Source organism: Psammomys obesus, unplaced genomic scaffold, assembly GCF_907164565.1.
Source record: "Psammomys obesus unplaced genomic scaffold, mPsaObe1.curated_primary_1811, whole genome shotgun sequence".
NCBI classification, from domain to species: domain Eukaryota; kingdom Metazoa; phylum Chordata; class Mammalia; order Rodentia; family Muridae; genus Psammomys; species Psammomys obesus.
In genome coordinates this window covers 1,538,965-1,556,102 of record NW_026596466.1, presented here as the reverse complement: position 1 = coordinate 1,556,102, position 17,138 = coordinate 1,538,965, and the positions used below count along the sequence as shown (strand labels likewise).

The 17,138-nt window shown below is 53.0% G+C and overlaps 1 protein-coding gene across 1 annotated transcript in view; it reads left to right on the top strand.

Moving 5' to 3' along the window:
* Positions 1-12,587, top strand: part of Grid2ip (Grid2 interacting protein) — a 27,170-nt gene extending 14,583 nt beyond the window's left edge. Inside the window, exons 8-21 of the mRNA XM_055598480.1 lie at positions 233-373; positions 1,062-1,159; positions 1,316-1,433; positions 2,260-2,615; positions 3,119-3,535; positions 5,039-5,126; positions 5,784-5,861; positions 6,325-6,521; positions 6,781-6,936; positions 7,061-7,147; positions 7,564-7,693; positions 7,789-7,907; positions 9,891-10,055; positions 10,250-12,587. Coding sequence (XP_055454455.1) covers positions 233-373; positions 1,062-1,159; positions 1,316-1,433; positions 2,260-2,615; positions 3,119-3,535; positions 5,039-5,126; positions 5,784-5,861; positions 6,325-6,521; positions 6,781-6,936; positions 7,061-7,147; positions 7,564-7,693; positions 7,789-7,907; positions 9,891-10,055; positions 10,250-10,321 — 2,222 coding nt within the window. The 3' untranslated portion in view covers positions 10,322-12,587. The remainder of the gene's footprint in view (positions 1-232; positions 374-1,061; positions 1,160-1,315; positions 1,434-2,259; positions 2,616-3,118; positions 3,536-5,038; positions 5,127-5,783; positions 5,862-6,324; positions 6,522-6,780; positions 6,937-7,060; positions 7,148-7,563; positions 7,694-7,788; positions 7,908-9,890; positions 10,056-10,249) is intronic.
* Positions 12,588-17,138: the final 4,551 nt, after the last annotated feature.

Here is a 17,138-nt window from a genome sequence, read left to right as displayed (position 1 = left end):
CTGCCTAGAATCCCCCAGTGAGGGGCTGGGGTGTGGCTCAGTGGTAGGGCTCTTGGAAAACATGGTTTGAAGATGGGTTTTATCTTCACCACTACTGTATTGTTACCCTGGGGACAAGGTGGGAAGGTCCCAGAGCCTGGCAGGACATATTGGTTATGGTTTCTTTCCTTTCTTCCCTTGCTTGTGGAAGCTGACAAGGGCCTCATGTCAAACCTTGCCTGCCCTACCACAGAACCTGAATCCTCACTGGACCTGGAGCCGGAGTCCACACCAGAGCCCACACCGGAGCCACAACCACGGAGTTCCCTTAGGGCCTCTTCCATGTGCCGTCACAGCCTGCGCTCCCAGGGCCTGGAAGCCAGCCTCAGCTGTGGTAAGGCCGCACGTGGAAAGGCTGGGGCTGCTCCCTCTTCTGTAAAATGGACTTAGTGACATGATGAGTGTGCTAGCCAGGGTTCTCTAGAGGGACGGAGCTCACAGAGTGAGTGCCAAGCCCAAAGGGGATTTCTTAGGTTGGCTTTTGCGATCAGGGATGAGCAGTCCAACCATGGCCATCTCATGCTGGAGAGGCTGGGCGCCCAGTAGCTGCTCAGTCCCTGAGCTGTCAGCGTCAGCAGTCCCCATTCAGCGCTGAAGGCCCGGAGGATTCCAAAGAGCTGCTGATCCTGTCTACATTGGGAGCCTGAAGAATCCGGGTTCTGATGGATGCAGCAGCCACAGCAGCAATAGAACAGATGCACTGGCCAGCAAGGAGGAAAGGCAGGCGGGCAAAACACTGTCTTCCAATCATCTCTTTATATCTGAGCTGCTTCAGGAAGGCCCTGCCCACCCTGGAGTAGATGACTCTTCTTATCCCAGTTAATCCCTCCAGGCCATACATTCACAGACCCACCCAGAAATGTGACTGAGCTGATTCCAGAACCCACTGGGATGACAACCTAGACTAATCAGCACATTGAGGAAATCGGGGGCTAGTGAGGCTGAGTGGGGGCCAGGCAGGTCTGGATGGAGCCATAGAGTTCAGATATAATAACGAGGTTTCCATGGCACCTTCCTGGCAGGTCCCGCTGACTGCCCTGAGATGCCCCTACCTCTGATCCCAGGAGAGCGTCAGGCTGGTGATGGCACATCCCTCCCGGAGACCCCCAACCCCAAAATGGTGAGAGCTTTCTGCCTACCAGATGAGCATGGGCTGCGTGGCCAGAGCGTGGGCTGTTTCAAGCTGGGGCAAGCTGGCAATGCATCGTCTCTGAGGTCCTACGGAGATGGCAGGGAAGCAGTAGGAGAAGGCTGACTCTTCTTCACTGCTCCCTAGATGTCGGCTGTCTATGCGGAGCTTGAGTCTCGACTGAACAGCAGCTTCAAAGGGAAGATGGGGACGGTGTCCAAATCCCGAGCCTCTCCACCAGTCCCCAGCCTGGTAGGCACAGCAGGTACGGCCTCAGCCAGCCTCTGGTCCTGACGGGGTACCGGCTTCAGTCCCTCCTCCCAGGCACATCCCTAGAGGGTGTGCGGCTGAGCCATAGAGTGTGCCATCAAGACGGGCCATCAAGGTTGGCGCGTCCCAGCCCCTCTCTTGTCCTCTGTGGCCTTCACCCCAGCTGGAAAAGCAAAGTGTCCTCCAAACAAGTCACCTTAGCATGTGGCTCTTGGACAGGCTGTAAAGCATATGTATGCTGTGTGCAGGCTGTAGCTGGGAAACTAGCTTCTCTGCCGTCTCGGCAAGACCCGCTCTGCCTGTGGCACAGTCCTGTCATCTCAGCTACTCAGGAAGCCGAGGCAGGAGGATCATAGTTCTAGGCCTGCCTGGACTGCAGAATGAGGGTAGGGCCAGCCTGGGCAATTTAACAAGACCCCGCCTCAAAACTTTAAAAAAGGAGAGAGAGAGAGAGATAGAACTCACTGACAGACAGAGTGCTGGCCTGGATAGGCAAAGCCCCGGGGGTAGGCAGATCCTCCCAGACCCTATGAGCCTCCTGTGTGTGGTCTGAGGCTTGCTGGACGGGGGTGGTCCTTGCCTGAAGCCTGTGGGAAGATCCTTCGTGGGTTCCGGTAAGACCTTTGGAATAGGTACCCAGAGGAGAAGGGGTATGGCATGAACCGGAGTCTTCTCCACCCACTGTGGTCTCTAGTTACCTTGGGGGGGGGGGTCTGGAGGCAGTAGATAGAAAGCACATCCTGGGACAGACAGCTGACCCCTGCCCCACCCCACGCTGCTCACTGGTTGATGGGCTTCCTCTCCTTCCACCACCAATCAAGGGCCCAGGACGCTGTCTGGAGTCTCCTGGCCCAGTGAGCAGCTCCTGCCATCCCCCTGCTACGATCCTCTGTGCTCTGGAGGCCTGGCCTCCCCCAGCAGCTCCGAGTCCCACCCCTACGCCAGCTTGGACAGCAGCAGGGCGCCTTCCCCACAGCCAGGCCTTGGATCCATCCACCCCGACAGCCCCCCAAGCCCAGACCCCATCCGGCCGCCCAGTCGCAGGAAGCTCTTCGCCTTTTCCCGGCCTGTGAGGAGCCGGGACACAGATCGCTTCCTGGACGTGCTGAGCGAGCAGCTGGGCCCGCGGGTCACCATCGTGGACGACTTCCTGACACCCGAGAATGACTATGAGGAGGTGGGCCTGCGAGTGGGTGTGGCCAGGGAGGGCTGTAGAGCCTGCAGGGTCCCCCAGGGCCTGCAGGAGGCGAGTTTCGCTACGCCCTGCCCCAAACTGCTTCGCTCCTGCCCCAGTCTTTGCTGGAGCCTGTCTCGGGCTACCCTGTTCCATGTCTGGAGCTGTCCCAAGTGATTCCCACCCTTGCTATTGTACATATTTTGTCTCAGTTTACCCCATTCCCCATATTAGAATACCCAGGCACACGGGCCAAACCACCAATCACTTCTGGACCCCTCCCTAGGCTACCCGATCTTCTCCCTAATGTTATCCCTAGCCGCTTACTGTGTCTCAGACCAGCCCCTTCTTTGTCCCAGTCTGTCCTCCACGCACCTCAGGCTAGCCCATTCACACCGTCAGGCCCTAGCCCGCTGCTGGCCGGTTTCAGCCGGTTTCAGCCCCCATGCCCCCGCTCCTGCCTGCAGGGCTGCAGGCTCACTTCCCACTCGCCCTGTTCTCTCCAGATGAGCTTCCACGACGACCAGGGCAGCTTTGTGACCAACGAGAGAAGCAGCGCTAGCGAGTGTGTCAGCAGCAGCGAGGAGGGCAGCTCTCTGACCTACTCCTCCATCTCCGACCACATCCCCCCGCCCCCGCTCAGTCCCCCGCCGCCGCCGCCCCTGCCTTTCCACGACCCCAAACCCAGCTCCCGCACCTCCGATGGCCCCCGAGGTCCCCCTCCGTCGCTGACCAAACCCCTCACCCAGATTAACCAGCCAGTCCCGCCCCCGCCCCCACCGCCCCTGCCCCCACCTGTGCCCTGTGCGCCCCCCATGCTGTCCCGGGGCGTGGGCCACCGCCGCAGCGAGACCAGCCACATGAGCGTCAAGCGACTGCGCTGGGAGCAGGTGGAGAACTCAGAAGGCACCATCTGGGGTCAGGTAGGTGACCCGGAGAAGAGTGGGTGAGTGGTGTGGACCGTAACACTGATTTCCTGACCGCTCCTTCTCTTCCTCTTTTTCCCCCTCCTCCTCTTCTTCAGGATTTTTTTTTTTTAAATTACATTTACTAAATTAGTGGGGGAGGCGTGGGTGTGGAGGTCAAAGAGCATCATGTAGGAGCCAGTTCTCTTTCCATCACATAAATCCCAGGGATAAATCCAGGTCGTCAAACAAGTGAAAGACCTTTAGCTGCCGAGCCATCTCACCAGTTCCTGGCCTCCTCTAACATCAGTGGAATATTCCGTGGTTCATCTCACCCCAAGCAGAGAAGTAACAGCCTTCCCAAAGACAGGTGTCCCCAAGTCAGAAACACAGTGGGCGGCTCTGGAAATGCCACCCTGTCCTCCTGCAAAACACATCCCTCTTGAGGCTGGACTAGTTGTCTTAGGTTCTTTCTTTCTTTTTTTAACTCATGGTAATTCTCATGCCTCAACGTCCCCCTCCCACCCAAGAGCTGGGATTATAGGAATGAGCCACTACACCCAGCTCAACCCATCTGCAGCCCCAGTGCTGAGGAGACTGACTGATCCCTGAAGCTCATTGGCCAGCTAACTTAGCTAATTGGTAGAGCTCTTGGTTTGCTGAAGAGATGATCTCCAAAAAAAAAGGTAGATGGACCTGAAGAGATAGCTTAGCAGGACAGAGCACTTGCGCTTGCATGAGGAACTGAGTTCAAGTCCCTAGCACCCATGTTTCAAAAAGTGTCGCAGCAGGATAAAGACCCCTGAAGTCTACCACGAGCTTCATGCATGTGCACGCTGGCATGCTTGTGCACATATGCCAGACATCCACACAAGGAGACTTTAAAACAGGAAGACCCCTCAGGTCTCCAGCCCTCTTGATTGTCACTGGTTGCTTCTCCCATTCCAGCCTCCTTCCTCAGGGATAGAGTGCCAAGAATGACTGCCTTACTGACAGGAAGGGGAGTGGGTTTCTCAGCTTATAATGTGGATTATGCAACATTTCTTTCTTTTAAAAAAAAAGTATATGTGCGCACGTGGATGTGTGCACACCAGTGCAGGTGCCCTCGGAGGCCAGATGAGGGTGTCAGGTACCCTGGAGCTGGAGTTACCAGCTCACAGTTGTGAGCTGTCTGATGTGGGTGCTGGGAACCAAACTCGGGTCTTCTGCAAGAGCAGCAAGTATTCTTAAGTGCTGAGCCATCTCTCCAGCCCTGTTTGTAGCCTCTCTCTTTGTTGTCTTGTCTTTCTTTTGTTCTTTCTTACTTTTTTTTTTTTTTTTTGAGACAAGGTCTCACTGTGTAGACCAGGCTGCCCTGGACCTCACAGGGACCACAGCCTCCTGAGTTCTAGGGTTAAAGGCATCACACATCCATCTTCTATTTAGTGCTTCCTGCACACTCCAGAATGGACCTCGGAGGACAAAGGCAGACTAGCTGCCTGGGCTCTTCTTGCTCTGAACTTTTCCCATGATCCCTTGCAGCTTGGGGAGGACTCTGACTATGATAAGCTGAGCGACATGGTGAAATACCTGGACCTGGAGCTCCACTTTGGCACCCAGAAACCATCAAGTGAGTGGCCCGACGGCCCTGGGCCATGTGGACAAGCCACACTGTCTGTTGCCTTCTGGGCATCCTCTGGCTTCCGGCCCCCAGATCATGCTGTTCTGTCTCCAACCTTCAAGTCCTTCTGCATGTGTGACTCTTTGACAATCCTGCAAACTAGATCCTAGAACCGCTTCCACTTCTTAATGAGGAAGCCCAGAGAGGGCAGGTAGTTCGCACAAAGTCCCAAAGCCAGGAGAAGGTGGGCAGAAGGCATTTATGAGTAGCCTTTTCAGACTCCTGCCCCCCCTCGTCCTTTCTGGGTATCTCCTTGTCTCGGTCCAGTGTGACTCCAAGCAGTCTGTTCTCGTTTGCAGCGTAAACTCAGAAAGTTGTTGTGTTTCATTGTTCAGTCTGAAGGGTGCAGGGAGGAGGGCCTGTGAGGAGACAGCAGTGTGGGATCGGACAACCCCGTGTTAAAGGCCTTAGGCTGGATCTTGGGGTCCACAAATGAAAGGCTGAGGAAGGAGAGGAGTTTGGGTGCCTGGATCTGATGTAGTTCAGGTGACGCAGGCCGGGAAGAGGGTCCTTGACCATTGGTTGTGAGCACACCTCTCCCTTGGCCCTGCCACAGCCCTAGTCTAGCTTCCCATTCCCCATTAAACTGTATAGTTTCCCTTCCAGAGCCAGTGCCAGGCCCGGAGCCCTTCAGGAAGAAGGAAGTGGTGGAGATCTTGTCCCACAAGAAGGCCTACAATACCTGTGAGAAGCCTTAGGGACCCCGCCCACAGGGCCACAGAAGCTGAGACCCGCAAAGGGGTGGGGAGATTAAAATTAAATGAAGGCCTGTTCTCTGGGTAGCAGTATCCCCTTACCTGGACTCAGTGCCTTTGCACCCTCTATTGGCCACACCCACCACAATGGATTCCTTGGCTTTGGCCCAGCCTACCATCACTTCGTCCCTCTCTACTTCCTTGCCCCGCTCACAAGTCCCATCCCGCCCCTCACCTGACAGTCCCCAAGACCCTTAGTCTCGGTCTACTCTCATGCCACGCCCTTCTCGGCTAGGCACTTCTCTCAGGCCCCTCCTCCCGTGTCCTCACTACGCTCCGCCCCGTAGCCGCGCCCAATCATCAAGCCCCTACTCTGCCATGAGGCCCCGCCCCTCCCTTGGGCTCCGCCCTCTTCCCGGCCCGGCGGTCTCACCCTGCTGCCCTACCTGCAGCCATCCTCCTAGCGCACCTGAAGCTGACCCCTGGCGAGCTGCGACAGGTGCTCATGAGCATGGAGCCCCGGCGCCTGGAGCCCGCGCATCTGGCGCAGCTGCTGCTCTTCGCTCCGGACGCCGACGAGGAGCAGCGCTACCAGGCTTTCCGCGAGGCTCCGGGCCGCCTCAGTGAGCCGGACCAGTTCGTCCTGCAGGTGCCAAGGCCGGCCCCGGAGCTCCCCCGCCGTGGCTAAAGGCCCCTTTGCCTCTGCTACCTCCACAGTCAGAAGTTGGCTTCTGTTTCGTGAGGACTGCCCCTGTTCCCACCCGGAGCCAGGACAAGCCGGATGAGAACCTCCCTTTAGGGTCGTGCTAAGGGATACCCAGCTCAGCAGTCAGAGGACTTCCTCCCCAAAGCTGGGCAGAAGGTCCTGGCGGGGGATGGGTGAATCCTGGCCCCTGACTTTGCTGCAGATGCTGTCGGTTCCCGAATACAAGACCCGCCTACGCAGTCTACACTTCCAGGCCACCCTACAGGAAAAGACCGAGGAGATACGAGGCAGCCTAGAGTGCCTGCGACAGGCGTCCCTGGAGCTCAAAAACAGCCGGAAGCTCGCCAAGATCCTGGAGGTCAGGGAGCCTCTCACCCCTGCTTGGTTAATCTGCTCTCCTGTCTCCTGCGGCTCCTGGCCGTGGGGATGGATAGGTTGGGCTGAGCCTCTCTCTTTGATCACCCCAACTTTTCTTCCCACAGTTTGTGTTGGCCATGGGTAACTATCTCAACGATGGACAGCCTAAGACCAACAAGACTACCGGCTTCAAGATCAACTTCCTGACAGAGGTGAGAGCCCCGCAGTCACTTGCCCTAGCTGCCAGACTTGGAAGACAAGCCTAAATCAAGTCACGGTAGCAAAGCCAAGTGTGGTGGCATACGCCTGTAGTCCCAGCGTTTAGAAGGTGGAGGCAGGAGGATCAGGAGTTCTAGCGTGGGCGAAATCAGACCCTGGCTCGTAAAACAAAAAGTGTTTTAACAGGGGAGAAGAAAACGTCATGCTCACAAAGTTCTTCCCCTGGGTGGGGGCTGCACACGACTCAGTAGGAGTCCAGAGCCCAGCTCTAGGATCCAGAAAAGTAGAGTGGGGAGGGAAGCTGGAAAGAGTATGAAAGGCTGAGAGTTCTGGGAATACAGAAAAGCCTGGGGTCATGTGACCAGAAGTCTGCTGGGGGCTTTAAGGAGCTGCTGCTCATCCCTTGCAGCTAAACTCCACCAAGACCGTGGATGGGAAGTCCACCTTTCTGCACATCCTTGCCAAATCACTGAGCCAGCACTTCCCTGAGCTCCTGGGCTTTGCTCAGGATCTGCCCACCGTGCCCCTGGCCGCCAAAGGTAGGCTGGGTGTGTGGCTGGGGGAGGCAGGGGCATGCTGCCCTGAGCTGGGGAGTGCAGCCCCCACAAGTCTTTGCTCCTCTCCTTATGTGCAGTGAACCAACGAGCCCTGAGCGGTGACCTGGCCGACCTCCATGGCACTGTTAGTGAGATCCAGGTGGCCTGTCAGAGCATGTCCCCCTCCAGTGAGGACAGGTTTGCTGTGGTCATGGCTGTATCCTCTAATCAACCCCTTCCAGAATGGAACTGGGCTCTGGGATGGTTGGGTCCACACTAGTGGTCAGTGTAGACTCTTGTAGAAGTTCCAGGCGGAAGTCACCGTGTGTCCAAGTGGTTATGAAAAGCTGAGTAGCTGAGGATGGCGCTCATTTCTGTGTTTGTGATACTGGGGGTTGCACCCACAGCCTCAAACATGCAGGCATATGTTCAACTGCTAAGCCATGCTGCCAGCACATCGCTAGAGGATTTCCATCAAGTATGCTACTGCCAAGCCATGCCCCCAGCCCCTCCCTGGGGAATTCTAGGTAGGAGCCCTACCACTGAACCACACACTGAACCCTCACTGGGGGATTCTAGGCATGTGCTCTACCACTGAGCCACACTCTAGCCCCTCACTGGGGGATTCTAGGCAGGGGCTCTACCACTGAGCCACACCCCAGCTTCTCACTAGGGGATTCTAGGTAAACACTGGACTACCGAACTACACTCCCAAGCTTCTCACTGGGGATTCTAGGCTGAGGCTTTATCACTGAGCTCCAGCTACTTATGTGCTTTTTTTTTTTTTTTTAATGCTAAAATTGTACTCAGGACAATGGACATGCGAGGCAAGATATATAGCAAGTTCCTCCCCTTTCATTATTCTTTTGAGACAGAGTTTCTCTAGGTTGCCCAGGCTGGCCTCACTCTGTAGCCCAAGCAGGCCTTGAACTGAAGAGTTCTCTGGCCTTGTCCTCCCAAGTGTCTGGTCTCTACCACCAGGCCTACCCATAGCCCAAAGTCACTGACATGTTGACAACTATCTGTCCTAAAGGGTGATGGAGCCCAGATTAAATCACAAGAGATAGGAGAAGCTTGGCCACTCAGGCGTTATAAGCCAAAAGCAAGGTGAGAGAGGTGTTGGGGAGACTGAATCCAGAGCCTTCTGAGTACTAAATAATTGCTCTCCCCCTGAACTGTACACTTTGAATCAGGGCCACTGAGGGTTTTCCAGGACTTACAGTGTGGCAGATACTGTCTTAAATCTCACAGATCTGTAGAGGGCACAAGCTTACCCTTGGAGGACAGAAACAATGAACTGTTTTCGTTAATAACAGGAACTAGGGAAAAAAATGTAATTAAGAAAAAAGAAAGACCCTGGCAGTGGTGACATACGCCTTTAATCCCAGCACTTGGGAGGCAGAGGCATGTGAATCTCTGTGAGTTCAAGGCCAGCCTGGTCTACAAAGCAAGTCTAGGACAGCCAGGGCTACAAAGAGAAATCCTGTCTTGGAAAAAAACAAAACAAAGAAAACAAAAAGAAGGAGGGAGGGAGGGAAGAAGGAAGGAATAAAGAAAAAGAGAGTAGAAAAAGAAAAAGAGGTCTCAGAAAACCAAGAGGGGGGCTGCTATGGTATCGCACACCTAGGAAGAAGTAGAGAGGTAGGCAGATCAGGAATTCAAAAGTCATACTCAGCTTTTTAGGTAGTTCCTAGACATCCTGGGTTACAAGAAATGCCGTCTCAAACTCAGAAACCAAAGTGTCAGACAGACAGGGTCAGTCCAAGTGAGTGGTCTGAGAAGTGGGCAAAAGTGAGGCTCAGAGCTGGAATCCCAGCTCTTAGGAGGATCTGGAGTTCAAGGCCAGCCTGGGCTACATAATGAGATCCTGTCTAAAAATTAAACAAACTACCACCACCAACAAAACAAATAACAAACAAGGGTCAAGAAACTGTTAAGCAGTATCCGGAGAAGATAGTGTCCCCTTGTGGAGAGAATGGGGGAAGTCGGAGGCTTACAGAATGTGAATTAATTATGCGTGAAGTTAAGGACCAGTGGCCTGGAACCTGTGACTGCCTGGGGTTGGCGTGGGGTTTAAGACATAGTTCTCTGCCTGCAGTAAGGAAATTCCATCAGCGCAGACAGGGAGTGGAGCAGCTAGGGTTATCTGGGGTCACAGTCCAGCAAAGGAGGGGCTGTTTTCTTAACTAAGGTCCTGTAGTCCTTTCTGGAAACAGCGCAGCCAGCTCTGCGAGCCTTGGACGGGCTGCAGCGGGAGGCCATGGAGGAGCTAGGGAAAGCACTGGCCTTCTTCGGAGAGGACTCCAAGGCCACTACCTCAGAGGCCTTCTTTGGCATCTTTTCAGAATTCATGAGCAAATTTGAGGTGAGCAAGGCTGGAGGCTGGAAGGTGAAGGCTGACGGGAGGTGGGGCCAGGAGAGCACCCTCCCAGAATCCGAATCTCACTGGGAAAGGATCCCCTGTCTCTGGTGGGATGGAGCCATCAGCACCAGCAGGGAAAAGGCGGGGAGGGTGTCAGCCGGATGCTGGGACCACTGACCACTCCTCCCCATCTCCAGAGAGCGCTCAGCGACCTGCAGGCAGGGGATGGCCCGCGCAGCTCTGGGATGGTTTCACCCCTGGCCTGGTGATACCTGCCACCGATCGCCTTCTGCAGTCCAAGCACGGAGACCAGCCCTGGAAGCTGCACCTCAGAGGGATGTCACAGGGTCCAGGGTACTTGCTTGATCTTGCGTCTTGGCTGCAGGAAGGGCTTGGGTGTGGTGGGGGCCGCAGCCATGTGACTCAGCTACCTCAGCTGCTGAGCTCCACCTGGCCCTCTTCTGCCCATCCGCCTTGGTCTCCCAGACACCCCCCTGGCTTCCTCTGGCCACTCCCCACCTCGATGCCCACAATGGTGAATAAAATGCTGCTGTGTGTCAGGGGACGCTCCACCTGAGGGTGGCTTGCAAAGAGGCTGCTGGCTTGGAGCCAGTGTCTGTGGCTCGGTGGGAGCATGCTTCCAGGGATGAACAGAGTTATTTCTTCAGTTTGCTAGAGTGGGCTCTAGACCAGAGATGGACGCTCTGGGGTGAATCCGCTAAGCCAGCACCAGAGAGCCTTCAAGATCAAGGCCGGCCGCTGGAGGAAGAAGGGCAGGCAAGATGAAGATGGTGAAACAGAGGGCGTAGAGGCTGCAGTTGGCTGTGTGGCAGCATGGGACAGGAGAGAGAACAGATATTGAGAAGGACTGAAGGCTGAAGAGACACTGTCAATCAGACCACTGGATCTAGGTTTTATTTTCTTTTATGAATTTATTTTATTTTTTGAGAGACAGGGACCTGTGTAGCTCAGGCTGGCCTCAAACTCACTATGTCAAGGATAACCTTGAACTCCTGATCCTCCTGCTTCTACCTCCCAATTGTTGGGATTATAGGCATGTGCCACCATGCTCCATATATTCTCTCTCTCTCATAAGGTCTCACTATATAACAGATTGGCCTTTTAATTCACTATGTAGCCCAGGCTGGCCTCCAACTTCTGCCCAGGCCTCCCCAGTGCTGGCATTGTGGCACTAAGGGAATGAACCAAGGGCCTTGAACATACTGGGTAAGCACTCTGCCACTGAGCTACAACCCCCGCCCTCTCTTTACTTTTTGAGACACCTCTCAGTTACTCAGGCTGACCTTTAACTTCCTCTGTAGCCCGGGCAGGCCTTGCACTTTCACATCTTCCACTTTCATCTACACAGTAGCTGGAATGGCAGGCCTGTGCCTCCTGGCTTGGCCAAAATGGAGGGATTTCGGTGTTTGAATGTGTGTGGAGGTGAGATGGGAGGGGTGTGCCCAGAGCATGTGCCGGTCAGAAGACAGCTTACCTCAGTTGCCTCTCTCCTTCCCTCCCCGCCCCACCCGTGGGGCCTGGATATTGAAACCAGGTCATCAGGCTCGGCAGCAAGCGTCCTTCCCCACTGAGCCATCTCAGTGGCCCTGAGCATTAGGTTTTACTCATCCCAGCTCAGATCCTAGTTAGTGATAGTCAGAGTCCGGGTGGAGCCGTTGGGAATCCTAAAGGTTGGGGCGCAAAGGCCATGGAAATGGCTAGATGGGGCAGTGACGCTGATTTGGTGGCCAACTGCATTTCCCACTTGGATAGCAGTAACGTTTCAGTAGATCAGGTGGTGTGAGCAGGGCAGGTTCGGGGCAGATGACACAATCCGGGACATATGGGATCCCCAAGGCAGCGTTGTGTAAGTCCGGGGTACAGATGGGAGTTGCCTGGAGTCTGCATGGGGGGTGATCAACAGAATTCCCATCACTTGTATCCGGGGCTCTGAGCCCCGGATCCTGCAATAAGATGCAGCAGACACACACCCCTGTTTTGTTCCTCTTTGGGTCTTTCTCTCTCCTAAATACGTACGCACAAGTGTGTGCCACAGTGTGGAAGTCAGAGGACAACTTTTGGACTCGGCCGCGAGTGCCTTTACCTGGGGAGCCAGCCACCTTGCTGGCTGTTTTAAACTTTTTTAATTGATCTATTTTATATTCCTGGGATTCAAACCCCAGGCCCTGCGCATGCTAGGTCAGTGTTCTACATCACACTACGCCTCCAGCCCTTGTAATTTCTTTTGAGGTGGTGTCTCATGTAGCCTAGGCTGTCCTTGAACTCTGAATCCTCTTGCCTCTACCTCCCAGTTGCTAAGATGATAGCCATGTACCTCAAAACCCAGTTTGACTTTTATTTTAATTTATATCGTTATTTAGTGATGACTGGGTGTCTGTAGTCCAGGCTAGCCCCAAACCTGTGGCAGTCCGCCTCAGCCTCCTTAATGCTGGGATTATAAAGCATCCAGCTCTTCATATGACTTTTTCTGGAAAATTTTGAGTGGGCTTTCATTCTGTATCTTGGATTTTTTTTTTTTTTTTTTTTTTTTTCAAATCTTGGATTTTAAAAAATGAATTCTATGTGTACATCCATGGGTGGGTTTGACCACATGAGTTTGGTGTCTTCGGAGGCAGGAGAGGGACTTGGGAACAGGAGTGACAGGTGGGAGTGAGCTGAGTACTCCTAGTGCTGAGTCATCTCTTTGGCCCTCAGATTTTTTTTTTCTCCCTCTAAAATCAAATAGCCAGTGCTGGACAGGACTTGGAACCCTTTGTCTCTTCTCTTCTCTTCTCTTTTCTTATTTCTTTTTTCTTTCATATTTTGTTTTGGAAGTTTTGTTTTGTTTTTGAAACAGGCTTTCACTCTGTAGCCCTGGCTGTGACTGTCCTGGACTCACTTTGTAGACCAAGGTGGCCTCGAACTCACAGAGAGCCGCCTGCCTCTGCCTCCCGAGTGCCGGGATCACAGGCCCTCGCACCCGACTTTCTTTTCTTTTCTCTTGGTTAGAGTCTTATGTTCACCAGGCCGTTCTCAGACTCTGTGGACAAGGTGCCCTTGAACTGATCCTCCTGCCTCCACCTCCTCAGTGCTGGGATTACAGGCATGCACCACTACAACAGATTTATGCAGTGCTAGGAGTGGGACCCAGGGCTTCATACATGCTAGGCAGGCACTCTACCGAGCCATGAGCCATGTCCCCAGCCCACATTTGGTATTTCAGAGTCTTCCCCAGCCCTCGTCTTCGAGTGTGTGCTCTTTTCTTGTTCCTTTTTTATGCCCATCCATCTCATAAGAAGATCTGAACCAAGATGTGTGTGTGAAGGCGGAACCTGGCAGTGGGCATAGACTTTTCCCCAGCAATGCAGCTTGTACACAGTACCCGGCACCTCTGCCCCTAGAAAAGGGTGTCACACAACCCCTGCTGAGGGGCTGCAGAGGGGCTTGGTGGTTCAAAACACTGGCTGCTCTTCCAGAGGACCGATGTTCAATTCCCAGCACCCAGACGGTAGCTCACAACTACCGTTTGTAACTCCAGGTCCAGGTGATCTGACTCTGGCCTCTACAGGCACTGAACACATACAGTGCCTGGACATACATATAGGTAAAACACCCAGATACATATGTTGTTGTTTTTTAAACAGACCTTAATTGGGGGCTGGAGAGATGGGTCAGCTAACAGCCATCTCTTGTTCCTTTTGTAGGCGACTGGGTTTTGAATCTCACCACATGGTGGCTCACAAACTCCAGATTGATTTTTGGGTTTGTTTGTTTGTTTGTTTGTTTGTTTGTTTGTTTTATGGAGAGGGGAGTCTTCTGATACCATTTTCTGACCTCCACAGGCACCAAGCATGCACACACATTCATTCAGGCAAAGCATTCATACATATAACATGAAATAAATAAACCTGAATAAGAAAGTTTTGATCCCTGGTGTAGGCCAGGAGAGATGGCTCAGTGGGTAAAGATGTTTGCCACTAACCTGACTATTAGAGTTCGCGCCCCAGAATGTACACGGGGTAGAAAGGAAGAGCAAATTGTCCTCTGACCTATTCACCTCTACACACAGGCACATATGCACACATAAATAAAGTAGAATATATTTTTAAAATCTCTAATAGATCTGGAATCACAGTTTATGCCAGGCGTGGTGGCACACGCCTTGAATCCCAGCACTTGGGAGGCAGAGGCAGGTGGATCTAAGAGTTTGAAGCCAGCCTGGTCTACAGAGTGAGTTCCAGAACTGCCAGAGCTACCCAGAGAATCTGTGTTTCAAAAAGAAGGAAGAGGGGGAGAAGAAAAAGAAGTCATAGTTTGTTCAGAAGGCCGAAGCAGGGCAATAGGAAATACAAGCCTTGCTTGAATAACTTACTGAGACTCCTTGAAATAAAAACTAAACAGGAAGAGGAGGATAGAGATGTAGTTAGTGGCAGAATGCTTACCTAGAATGCACGGGCCTCCAATGTTCAATCTCCAGAACTGCAAGAAAAAAAAAATTAAATTAGATCTCTGTGAGACCCACAGATTACAGATTCCACCAGGCAAGATCCCCAGGCCCAGGTAGAACTCTGTAGCATTTTCCTGAAGCTAGAAGCACGTGTCCCTAAAGATTCAGCCACTAGATGCAGTTTGACAAGCCAAGCGCTGGCTAGGGTTCCTCCTTGACATGCCTGTGTCTGTTATCAGTGCCGTTTGCTACAGCGGTGCTGTGTAACAAACTGACCTTACCCTCGTTTCCCCCTGCATTTCTGGGGATTGAGCCCACAGTTCTGGACGTGTCAGGCAGGTGCTCTGCTGCTGAGCCATGCCCCTCAGCCCCTCACTGAGGGATTCTATTTGAAACAAGTTTTTCTATCCATTCATTTATTTATCAGGTAGCATCGGCTGTGGAGGCATGTGGAGGTCAGAGGGCAACCTGAGGAAGTCAGTTCTTTTATTTCACCATGTGTATTCTGGGATGGACCTGTCACTGGGGTGTTTTAGACAAGCACTGTGCTGCTGGGCCAAGCCCCAGCTTATTGGTAGATTCTCAGCAAGAGCTCTACCGCTAACCTCTAACCCCAGTCTTTCTCAAATTTTAAATTTTGAGACAGAGTCTTGCTGAGTTACCCAGGCTGGCCTTGAATTCATTCACTTATAGTTGGGCCCCAAGTAGTTGGGATGAAAGACCTTAACTCAAAATGGCTTAAAAGAACAACCATTTAGTGCTCAAGGTTTGTTGGCCGTGCTGATCTGGGCTAGGCTCAATGGATACCCTCACACCTCTGCCATCGGTGTGAGTCAGGTAAGTGGCTTTGCCGATCACGCGGTGCTCTTTCCCACACCTGGAGCTCTCACAGAGAAAGCAGGGACAGCCTCAGATGGTGGCTCATCCCGTCTCCAAAAGCTGGGATCACTTTTCTAAGTGAGGCAAGAGCCCAAGGAAACAAATAAGCAAAAGCACAGAAAGTCATGGCTGGGGATATGGCTCAATTGGTAGAGTGCTTGCCTAGCATGCTTGAAGCCCTGGGTTCAATTCCTGGCACTGCATAAAATGGGGTGCCATCAGTGGTGCATGCCTGTAATCCCAGCACTGAGGAGGTAGAGGTTGGAGGATCAGAAGGCTACGTGGTTGTCAGAGCTACATGAGGCTCTGTCTCAATTAACCAATCAGTGCACACAAGTCTCTGGATGTTGGCTCAGAACTAGCACCCCAACTCTTCCATCATGTTCACTGTCAGTGAAAAGAGCAATCCAGATTGGAGGGGAGAAAACCAAACTACTTCTTAATGTTTTGAGACAGGGTAGCCCAGCAAGCCGGCAGACGCTGCAATAGCCACTCTGCGTGGACTGTGAACTCAGGGATGTTGGGAGAATCAGGGTATTTTTGAAACCTACTGCAGGGCCCCTCGGCCAAGTAGATACCAGCCTCCTTGAGGTCTTGAGTGGCAAGCAGGCGTGGTGATCCCGGCCCTCGGGGGTGGAGGCAGGAGTTTAAAGATTATTCTTAGCTACCTAATGAGTTTGGGGCTAGCCTAGGCTACATATGAGACCCTATCTCAAAACAATAGAGCCAGCCAGGTAGCTCAGTGGGTAAAGGTGCTTGCTGCCAAGCCTGAGGATCTGAGTTTGATCCCTGGCACCCCCATGGTGGAAGGAAGAGGACTCCCAAAACTTGTCCCCTGACCTCTGCACACACACACACCACAGCACACCAGAGCACGTGTACACGCCTGCACGTGAGTACACGCCTGCACGTGAGTACACGCACATATAAATAAATGATTGATTATTAAAATATTTAATACAATGACAAAACAAAATAAAATGTCGTCCAGGCCTCAATCCTGCCTGGACCCAGCGTCGCTCCAGAGTGTCACGGGTGACTTCTGGGTGGCGTGTTGCTCTTAGCTGGAGACCCATGAGTCTCTCCCACAGATACTCCAGCGGGTAGCAGTGAGCTGTGGCTGCCTAGCAACCATTCACCCTTCCATCAGAATAAGCATCCTATATGTTTTGGACTATTATCCCTTCCCCTACTCCCGGGCCAAAGAACTGAGCAGGCGCAGAAGTCTCTTATCAGGTTGGCTAGCTCAAAGTCAGCTCAAGACGCAAGTCCAGACTGTTTGATTTGAAGGGGGAAGTTTCCTTTTTTCTGTACTTGGTGAGTGTACAGAGGGTGGGAACCTGCGGTTCGGGGTGTATCTTGGTATCAGGCCAAAAGAGAAGATCGCGTTTTTTTTTTTTTTTAGACAGGGTTTCTGTCCTGGACTTGCTTTATAGACCAGGCTGGCCTCGAATTCACAGAGATTCACCTGCCTCTGCCTTCCCAGTGCTGGGATTACAGGCATGTGCCACCATGCCCAGCTAAGAGAAGATTGCTATGTATATCTCTTTGCCCCTGGATTCAACTGTGCCTGAAGCACACATCTGGATTTAACAGCTTCAAAGCCACCACATCCCCCATCCACTGTAAAATGTTAATTTCTTGACCTAGGCTGGCTCTGGACAGACTTTCAGTGTTTCTAACTTGCGCTCTTCAGTCATAAATGTGTCTGCCGACACTTTAACAGGTGCCACATACGACGCTGGGTATGACACCGTAGG